At 33.3% G+C, this 11,261-nt stretch overlaps 1 protein-coding gene across 1 annotated transcript; it reads right to left on the bottom strand.

Moving 5' to 3' along the window:
* Window positions 1-2,089: 2,089 nt before the first annotated feature.
* LOC134759943 (olfactory receptor 4K1) lies at window positions 2,090-8,933 on the bottom strand. The gene is made up of 3 exons (XM_063715305.1): window positions 8,840-8,933; window positions 4,246-4,452; window positions 2,090-2,984 (listed from the first exon to the last, which is right to left on the bottom strand). Exons 2-3 carry the CDS (start codon window positions 4,431-4,433, stop codon window positions 2,237-2,239), a joined length of 936 nt encoding a protein of 311 aa, XP_063571375.1. The 5' UTR covers window positions 4,434-4,452; window positions 8,840-8,933; the 3' UTR covers window positions 2,090-2,236.
* Between the last annotated feature and the right edge of the window lie 2,328 nt (window positions 8,934-11,261).

Here is an 11,261-nt window from a genome sequence, read left to right as displayed (position 1 = left end):
ATATATAGTCTCCAGAATTGTGACATAATAAATCCTTTTTTTTTAGCCACCCATTTTGTAGAAATTTGTTATGGCTGCCGTAGGAAACTAGTACAATATCCAAACATTGAAATCCAAATTTATTCTTTCCATGTCTTTTTTACTTCAGGAGTAAGAAATCAGTTTTCTTTCTCGTTTCTATAGTACGTTTTCTCCACTATGACATTCATTAAAACATAGATTGTATTTTAATTATTCATGTTTAATTAATTTCTGCCATTTCTGATGCTAAGATTTTGATGGAAAGGATTAATATTTCTATAATTCTAATAGTGTATTTTGTACACAGCATACATTTATTTGTTATTGAATATATTTAATTTGGTTTCTAAGTTGGTGCTAATAAATGATCACTGCAAAATTCTAAATTTAGTGTTGTACATTTTAATAAGGGAAAACAAAGAGTGTGCCTATGCATCATCAGTTTTGTTTACTTGACAGGCAGAAGGAGCAAAAGTCTACCTGCACAGAATTCATACTCATCCAGGTGTCTGCAGAATTACCTTTCCAAAAGTAATAACACTAAAGCTATTTGTATGTTTTATGCTTCATAAAGTGCCTTTATTTCCATTATATCCTCTTGTGTCACAGAGTTCCTGCAAAATAGCTATTTTTAACAACTTTATTTTACATGTGAGAATTAGAGCAGTGAAATGACCTCATTGGTGAAGTATACAGTCAACACCTTTTCACTTCCATTGTAGCAAGGAGAAAATAATACTACCAAAAATATCATGAATGCTTTCATGTTTATTGTGTGTCCAAAATATTTTGGCACCGTATAAAAAATATAACAGGTGGTCAAGTTTAACAGGTCATTATGTTTGACAGTGTACAAATGAAGTTAACCAAAAATAATCTGAAGCTCAAAAAAATAAAACACCAGCTAAACAATATGATGATTTAACAGGACTGTGTGCCTATATCTAAAATTTTACTTCCCCTAGGATTTAGCATGCAGAGTTAATATCTGTACACATAACCACTAACATAACTCTTATAATTAAAATAGGAATCTAGAGTGATGACAATCACAGGCTTTATATTTTCCATTAAGTAGTTCTTTATCTCATTGTTGTTATAGAATACAATTAGTCTTTTGATTACAATGACTTTTCATAATGCAAATCTCAGGGAGAAGTACATAAGAAAACTTTTAGCTGGGAAATGAAACAATACTTAACAGATGCTTTTAATCACAAGTATTAGAGGTACATAAATTTTACTTTTCTCTCTGTTTTCAAAAAAATATGAAAGAACAAATTTCACTGTGGGTTTTCAGTAGCAAATGATTTGTGTCATTCTGTACATTTGTTTGTTTTAGATACTTAACTATTTCTTTAAACTTAAATATTCAACACTTGCCATATTTGCAAACAGTTTCAAAGATATTTGAAATTTTCTGTGAATAATGTGGAATTCATTATAGCCAATTTATTCTACTTTAAAAATAAGTAGGCTTCTGACCAATGTGTATATGTGTATATATATATGTATATATATATACACACACACACACATACATATATATGTTGTTGATGGCACCAAATACCTAGAAAATTTTGTAGAAAGCAAAAATTTATGTCAAATAATCTAAAGGAAAACAGAAAAAAAAGGAATAAAATAGTAAATAGGGAAAACTATAAATACACAAATATATAATAACCAAATTATAAATTACGAAAATACTGAATACATAAGATAAAGAAAAGCTAAAAGTGTATAACAATAAGGTGAAATCCATGTTGTAAAATGTAATAATTTTTCTACTATGTCAATGTGTGTTGTAATGTTATGAATAAATTGGGTAAAGATATCAGAAATTCAGTATGCCTGTACATTTTGATTGTCAGGTCTAAATTTATGATGTATTCAATTGAAGAGAATCACAAGCTTAGTAACATGAATAACATTTTATGTACATTGGAATCTCTAAATCTTTATAAAATATTTTAAAATATTACTAAATATTTTCAAGACAATTTGTACTTTTGAGTTTATAAACAATGAAAAAATAGTTAACATTATATTTAAATAGAATCAGAGACTAACTTGATGCAATTCCCTTGCACTTAAAACAAAAAGCCAATTCTGTAACTCAATAACCTATATCTCTGGCAAAGATGGTTGGCATGACACTGTGATACACTGGAGGATCTTCATTCTAATTCAGGATTATGCTCCTTCATAACAATCCCTAGTTTTTCCAGGAGTTCAAATGACAGTATTTCAGCTTCCACATGGCTAATTTAACATCTTTATTCCTCAGAGAGTAGATGATGGGGTTCAACAAGGGAGTACAAACAATGTAGAAGACAGAAAGAAATTTGTCCACAGAAAGTCTGCTAAAAGGCCATATATAGAAATAAATGCAAGGCCCGAAGAAAAGAATCACTATTGTGATGTGGGCAGTTAATGTAGAAAGAGCCTTAGATGACCCACTGGAGGACCTGCGCTGGACACTGATCAAAATGATGGTGTAGGAAATAATTAAAGCCAAGAAACAGCTCAATGATATCAGGCCACTGTTCGTTAGGGTCATAATTTCTATTTCATATGTATCCATGCAAGCCAGCTCTATCACCAAGGGAAGGTCACAAAAGAAGCTATCCACCTCATTGGGACCACAAAATGGCAGGTCCACTGTAAAAGCCAAGTGGCTCACCGAATGAAGAATGCCCACCGCCCAGGAAATAGACACGAAAATTATACATAGCCTCTGGTTCATAATTGTACTGTAGTGCAGAGGCTTACATATGGCTATAAATCTGTCATATGCCATAGCTACAAGCAACATCATCTCACTCCCAACAAAACTGTGAAGAAGGAATATCTGGGCCATGCAACCCTCAAAGGAGATAGTCTTGTGCTCAACAAAAAAGTCGACAAGCATCTTGGGGGTGGCAAAGTTAGACTGACAGATATCAATGAAAGAAAGATTACTTTTTGATGGGGTTGTTTGTTTTTTTCTTGTAAATTTGTTGGAGTTCATTGTAGATTCTGGATATTAGCCCTTTGTCAGATGAGTAGGTTGCGAAAATGTTCTCCCATTCTGTAGGTTGCCTGTTCACTCTGATGGTAGTTTCCTTTGCTGTGCAGAAGCTCTTTAGTTTAATTAGATCCCATTTGTCAATTTTGGCTTTTGTTGCCATTGCTTTTGGTGTTTTAGACATGAAGTCCTTGCCCATGCCTATGTCCTGAATGGTAATGCCTAGGTTTTCTTCTAGGGTTTTTATGGTTTTAGGTCTAACATTTAAGTCTTTAATCCATCTTGAATTGATTTTTGTATAAGGTGTAAGGAAGGGATCCAGTTTACAGACACTTCTCAAAAGAAGACATTTATGCAGCCAAAAAACACATGAAAAAATGCTCACCATCACTGGCCATCAGAGAAATGCAAATCAAAACCACAATGAGATACCATCTCACACCAGTTAGAATGGCAATCATTAAAAAGTCAGGAAACAACAGGTGCTGGAGAGGATGTGGAGAAATAGGAACACTTTTACACTGCTGGTGGGACTGTAAACTAGTTCAACCCTTGTGGAAGTCAGTGTGGCGATTCCTCAGGGATCTAGAACTAGAAATTCCATTCGACCCAGCCATCCCATTACTGAGTATATACCCAAAGGACTATAAATCATGCTGCTATAAAGACACATGCACACGTATGTTTATTGCAGCGTTATTCACAATAGCAAAGACTTGGAACCAACCCAAATGTCCAACAATGATAGACTGGATTAAGAAAATGTGGCACATATACACCATGGAATACTATGCAGCCATAAAAAATGATGAGTTCACGTCCTTTGTAGGGACATGGATGAAACTGGAAATCATCATTCTTAGTAAACTATCGCAAGAACAAAAAACCAAACACCACATATTCTCACTCATAGGTGGGAATTGAACAATGAGAACACATGGACACAGGAAGGGGAACATCACACTTCGGGGACTGTTGTGGGGTGGGGGGAGGGGGGAGGGATAGCATTGGGAGATATACCTAATGCTAGATGATGGGTTGGTGGGTGCAGCGCACCAGCATGGCACATGTATACATATGTAACTTACCTGCACATTGCGCACATGTACCATAAAACCTAAAGTATAATAATGATAATAATAATAATAAAAGAAAAAAAAAAAAAGAAAAAAAAAAAAAGACAAAAAAAAAAAAAAAAAAAAAAAGAAAGATTACTGAGCAAGAAGTACATAGGAGAGTTCAAATGGGAGTCAAAAGAAATAATGACAATAATTAAGACATTGCCTAGCACTGATGTCACATAGACTATAGAGAAGATGGTGAAAAAGAAAAGTTGAAGTTCCCAGGAATTAGAGAGTCCCAAAAGTACAAACTCAGACACCATCGATTCATTTGTGTGAGCCATGTATCCAATATGCAGTTACCTAAAAAAAAGAAATCAGAAAAATGTCACAATGATTGGCATTACAATACCTCTAGTTTATAAACAAAAGAAATATAGTCAATTATAAACAAAAGAAATAGTCAATTTAATTGTTATATATATTTATGTATGTAAATACTCAGTTGACTAATATTTAACATCCATGACTGCTATGAAAGTTCGAAGAGTGTGAAAAAGAGGATTAGATATAAATCCCTGTCATAATTAGAAAAAACTATACATACTAAAAAAATGAAAATATAAAATCAGAAACAGGAAAATATAAGTTAAATACATTAATAGTATAAATGTTAATAAGATTAAAGAGATTATGCCAAAGTGGTAAGATAAGTTTTAGCTCGAATAATTTCTATTTGTGCTAAAACTTCTCTGAAGTTTGAAATTTGCTAGCCAAAAGTGAAGGAAAAGTCTATTATTTCAAGTGAAATGAATAACATGAATAAAGAATCAAAGGTAAAAATATAAAGATGTACTTCATTGAGGAAACTGTTAGTTGAGTGGCCTGGCTGGAGGAGAGGGCATGCTAAGAAACAATAAAAATTAAATTAATGAATGGTAGATCAGGAGCAACTCGTGAATGCAATTAGCCTTAAACACAAGACTAAATGGAACTGAGAATCATAATGTTCTTGGAAGTATTTTAAGAAACAAAAGAAGCGGCCAGGCACGGTGGGTCACACCTGTAATCCCAGCACTTCGAGAGACCAAGGCAGGTGGATCACCTGAGGTCAGCAGTTCAAGATCAGCCTGGCCAACGTGGTGAAACCCTGTCTCTACTAAAAACACAAAAAAATTAGCCAGGTGTGGTGGTGGGTGCCCGTATACCCCCCTACTCGGGAGGCTGAGGCTGGAGAATCGCTTAAACTTGGGAGGTGGAGGTTGCAGTGAGCTGAGATCACACCAGAGCACTCCTGCCTGGGCAACAAGAGTGAAACTCTGTCTCAAAAAAAAAAAAAAAAAAAAGTTAAAAGAAGAAAAGAAAAGAAGAAAAAAGAAAAGAGAACGATAGAAGCAATTTGCTGTAATAGAGAAGGAAGAGCCAATGGTTACACTCTGAAAATTTCTCTGAAGGTCAAGAACACTTCCTTTCAACCTTTTAACAAATAGTTAATCAAAGTTCACCTTCTGTCACATAAAAAGCAATTAACTACAAATGAAACAGTAACCAACAACTTGTTTTCAGTCTCTTTCTTCTGACTGTGTTTTATCTTTCTATACATACCTGACAAACTTGAATTTGTCAAAATCTCTAACACATTTCAGGAATGGTCCTTTAAGAAATATCTCATATAGTTCATTTCAAAGGCATAAGAAATTCTCAGAAAAGTAAACTAGTAAGTAAATTTGCTCTTAAATGTTTTTTGACATTTAGCTTAACACATGTGGCCACTTGGTCACAGAGAAAACCCTACACACCCTTCCTGAAGTGGTTCAGGAAACATTTTTGACCTTAGCTCTGTGTATCCAACAGTACACAACAGATATTTATTTGTCCTTATACTAACTGAAGCTCTGCACCCCTCCATATTCCTCAGTGGTTTGTTAGAACCAGTTTATTTAGACATGACCAAAATAATAAATACTTTATATTTTAAAAGTTAAAATTGTATAAGTAATCGTAAACCAAATTAAAAAGTGTTTAAACTGTTTTCAAGCTTTCATTATGTAGTTTTAACCTGGATGTTGAAGCAATATATCCTACACTTTCAGGACCTTCCATGTTTTCATTGGTTATGATATGTAGTTTTAAGTATAATGCAGGCCTGGCACGGTGGCTCATGCCTGTAATCCCAGCACTTTGGGAGGCTGAGGTGGGAGGATCGTGAGGTCAGGAGTTCGAGACCTGCTTGGCAATCATGGTGAAACCCTGTCTCTACTAAAAATATAAAATTAGCCGGGTGTGGTGGCACACACCTGTAGTCCCAGCTACTCAGGAGGCTGAGGCAGGAGAATCGCTTGAACCTGGGAGATGGAGGTTGCAATGAGCTGAGATCATGCCACTGCACTCTAGCCTGGGTGATGGAGTGAGACTCCATCTCAAAAACAAAGAATGCAGAAACCTAAGTTACTCAAGAATGTAATCAGATCAATGAGGCATGAACTGACCTAACTACATGTTTCCATGATGGAATCTCATTTCCATGTGGAAGATTTGGAGCAATGCTGGCATGTCTAATCATGTGTATACATGAGCAGGGGAAATGAGGAAGCAAAGAAAAATTGAAAAAGAAAGATATTCCCATTCCTAAGAGTAAAAAAATTCCTAAAGAAATATAGTTATGAATTTTAAAAGATAAAATTTGACACCATGAGGAACTGCTTATAACATTCAATTCATTGTGGAAAGCCTATTAAATACAGTTATTTAATGGAATAAAAATTATTTATTTTCATAGGTTATTAAGCAAAAAAAATCCTTGACACAGAGCATGCAAATAAATTTAGATTCTACTACTACTGGTATAGAATATATACCAGTTTTTTATACAGTAATAATAATGAACCATTATAATTACAGTAAAAAATATTCCATAATTGAAATGTCATTTGTAATAAGATTTGCCACTTAAATGAATCACACAGTATTTTGCACATACATCTATTATAGCAAATATTAGAAAATGTGCTTTATATAAAAATAATAATATTAATAACATTTATATCACTTTCTATGTTCTAAGCAGTCTCCTAAGCATATGGCATGCATTTGTACTCATTTAATGCTCAAAACAACCCTACAAAGTAGCTACCGTTCAAATATGCAATTTATAATTAGGGAACTGAGGCACAGAGAAGCTTAGGCTAAGTAAATTGCTCAAGTTTATACTACTAGTAAGTTGTATACTTGTAGTAACAACTCCTACAGTAGACTGGGAGATGCTTTTGGACAAACAAAGCTAAATCTTATGAGTGATAGAGTGGTGGGGCTTTAAAGTGGGACAGGCTTGGATTCAATCTGAGCTCCTAAAATTTCTAATGGAATGAACAGTTCCTTGACTTTTCTCAACTCCTTTTCTAAGATGTGAAATGGCGACGTCACTTGTAACATTTCAGAGTGGAATGTAATAGGCATTTACACGGGAGCGGGGATTGAAAGAAATGAAAGAGGGTACTCAAGAAGACAAAGTGGGAGAAAGAGGGAGAAGAGAAGGAGCAAGAGGAGGAAGAGGAGGAGGAGGAAGAAAAAAGAAGGAAAAGGAGAAGGAGAAGGAAGAAGAAAGGGAATAAAACATGATTAACAAAAAATTGTTAAATAATGTTAGTGGTATTATTCCTTTTTCAAAAATCATCTTACCTTTGAAAAATATATTTTTTGAAAATATCCAAATTCCCCACAAATTATATCTTTTCAATATCTAATAAATGATAAGGTTTTTAGTCTTAATTTTTAAAAATATAGGAAACAACTAGAAATTCCTCTTCAAACTAACTTGCTATGATTTTTTTAATGCAAGTAGAACAGATCAGGTTCAACATTATATCTCATTTTCTTCTTAATAATTAAGGTAGTTACCCAATAGTACAGACAAATAATATTTGCTACTTTCTAGCTGTGTGACTGAACTTAAAAGATAGAACTGGATTATCTCTAAAGCTAGTTTCATCTCTAAAATTCTAAGTGCAGAGGCAGTTATGGAAAAACATGGAGTTAATAAAAGTCAGCATTCCTTGGACAGTCCACAGAGCACCTAGAAGCTTCTTCATTATTGAATCATTCATCCTCTCATTGCCACTATACCTCAGAGATAGGAGTGTTTTCAGATCCCAAAGTACACCATAAGAAAATTTCCCTATTCTTGGTGTAAAACCAAGTTGGATATGAAAGAGTTGCTGTTACATTAATATCTACTATACGATGTGTCAATGGCACTCTGAAATCATAAGCATGAATAATTTTTCTTGTCTTTATTTTAATGTATAATACTTGATTACCTATAAGCCTAGAAGCAAACAATAAAGGATATACTACTGACCATTACTCTACTGTGTATAGCTACACCTTTCTTCATTTGAGGCAAATTTTGGTAGTCAATAAATATTTGTTAAACTAATGGCTACAGAGTCACTGAACAGAAAGCATAAATGGGTCAGAGAAGGGACAGATACTTGTTGTAACATATGTTCCTCTGTTTATCATATTCTGATCCTCTTCTTACCAGGGTTGCCCAAAAGCAGGGCAGTGGAAGAATGGTATATACAGAGGAGTGGAGAACAGGAATGTTCTTCTTCCGGAAGGAGTTTTCAATTTGAGACAACAATAACTTCCACTTTGCTATCTTCTAGTTGCTGATTTTGCATCTATAAGAGATCTCATTAATTATTTCTCTAGTGCAACAATATGTTCACAATGAATGTATAATACTTACACTTTGAAAAAGTTGTCCAAGTCTTTGACTTCTTCCTTATTTTCTTGAGTTTGGTGTCCTCTAGTTTGTTTCCATTTCCCACTTTCTGCTATGAGTCTTCATACTGAAAATATTTGTAATATAATCTTAACTTGATGCATTTTAACTTGGTTCCCTACACTATGCCGTATGGAGGAAGCCTCTCAGGTCCTGTCCTGAGGTAGTGAGGGCTCTGATCGCCTTGCACTCAACTGAGCAATTACAATATCTGAAGGCAATACAATATAAAGCCTTTCAACCTCATTCTAGAAAACTGATTTCATTGGTGAAGCAAGAAATCACCCTTTAGAGATCTGAGGTCACTTTCCAGTGGGAGTAATTATGTTTTACAAAATAATTTTCCAGAAATGGAAAAGAAAAAAAGATTTGTTTGTTTGTTTGTTTGCCAACTAGTGTATACATATGAAAGCAAAAGATTACTTGATTTTAACTGAGTATCAGTCAGCAAAGGAAGTATTCAAGTATTCAACTCCTAACTTTCTGTTAATAAAACAGTCACACAATCTTAAAAATGATCACCTCGCCTCAGGGTGTTTCCTCCAATTGCAAGGAGCCCGCTGCTTCATAGGACAGTTCAATCTGTGCTCCACTGTTTCTACCATCTGTAATTTAAAGAGTAAATCTATTAGCACTTCAATATTATTTTTCTTCAAATATTTAAAGAGGCTCTCATTTATTCCCTATATAAATTTATTTCTTTCCCAAAATACATCAACAGTCTTTTTCAACTATATTTGATATAAGTTTTCTAGATCTCCACAGGTTCTGATGTAAGTTTCAAGTGGTCATCTTTAAGTAAAAAAATTGAAGGTAAGATTCCCTGTTACTTAGTGTGTCTCCCTATCTTCCTATCTATCCTGTGTGTGTGTATACACCTTAGTAAAACGTTCACATATATATGCATCTGAGCACAATGACACATATTGCAGCACTGACTGAAGGAGAGAGATACTGGAAAAAACCTAAGTACATATATATGTATATAAATTTAATATAATTGTTAAATAATATTTTATACATGAATATGTATGGTTAAAAACATAATGTTGAGGGAAAAAAAGTTAAATATTGTAAAATTATGTTCAAACTTTTATAAACCAAATCAATGGGCACACTTGTGGATTAAAGTTTCAAAATATCCAGACCACAAAGAAAAATTCAAAAGCATAAAGTCTAATTTAGCATCTTAAGGGAGATATACAATGACAGACAGTTAAGGGACTATCACAATAGTAAAATAATGTTAGATTTCAGCAGCAATGATTCAGGGAGGACTCAGTGTCAACAAGCATCTGTTTTTACCAGACAAGCATAATCTTGACTGTTTTTCATGCTGTCTGGCTTCTAATGGTTCTGCTCATTTTATAAGGCTACTTCTCTAGATGTACTATCAAACATGCAGATAATGCCAAATCTTCCTAATAATTACATTTTGCTCAGGATGATTAGAAATAGTTTCCTTTGATTGCATAAAATAATCATTATTAAAATAGCCTACAAAGGTTACTAGGAGATAAATTGTGTGAGAGTAGACAAGAAATATTTGTAAGAGAAAAATAACTAGAAGTAACTTTACCAAAAAAAATAAGAAAAGCTCCAAGGTGAAATATTTTGGTCCATGCTCTCTGTCTCTCTCCCCATACACACACACACACACACACACACACACACACAGTGTGATATGACTAAAATGTATATATTATATCATTTTTAATTATATATATTTAGATATAAATGATAAATGAAACAATAGTATCCAGAAATACAACCAAATATATATAAATTATAGTTTATAATAATAGTTATTTATAATAATTTAAATAAATGTAGATTACTATATAAATGAAATTCATGGGAAAAAGTAAACTTCTATCTGCATACAGTTATAAAAGCAAAATAAATTTTCATTGGATCAAAGATTAAGTTTTAAAAATTAGAAAAAAGCATGTGAAGTTTTTCTATAATCTTGGAGTTGGTAAGGCCTGTAAAGCGTGATATTAAAGAAGCCATAAATATATGGCTATGTAATGGATAGAATTAATTGACTTAATCATTTTTAGATTTGATATATCAAATAACCCACAATCAACATTAAATAAAAAGGCAAACTCTAAAATATGTGCAACACATATGACCAACGAGACTAATTCCTTGTAAATGAAAATACTATTAGTAATTAAAATAAAGAAATATCAGTAAGTAGAAAAATGAGCAGATGCACAAGGAGTTCAAAAGAACAGAACTGCTCTACAACTCTATGACAATAATAAGACCTCTTTACCTTACAGATTGAAAAAATGTCAACATAATCAGGAGTAATTTGGGGAGGAAATATGTTATAATTCATTGTCAATGAAAACCTAATTAGAAACGAACATTTTAT

This window comes from Pongo abelii, chromosome 15 (assembly GCF_028885655.2).
Source record: "Pongo abelii isolate AG06213 chromosome 15, NHGRI_mPonAbe1-v2.0_pri, whole genome shotgun sequence".
Taxonomy (NCBI): domain Eukaryota; kingdom Metazoa; phylum Chordata; class Mammalia; order Primates; family Hominidae; genus Pongo; species Pongo abelii.
The sequence above is the reverse complement of the archived record's forward strand: the minus strand, read 5'-3'. Positions and strand labels throughout refer to the sequence as shown.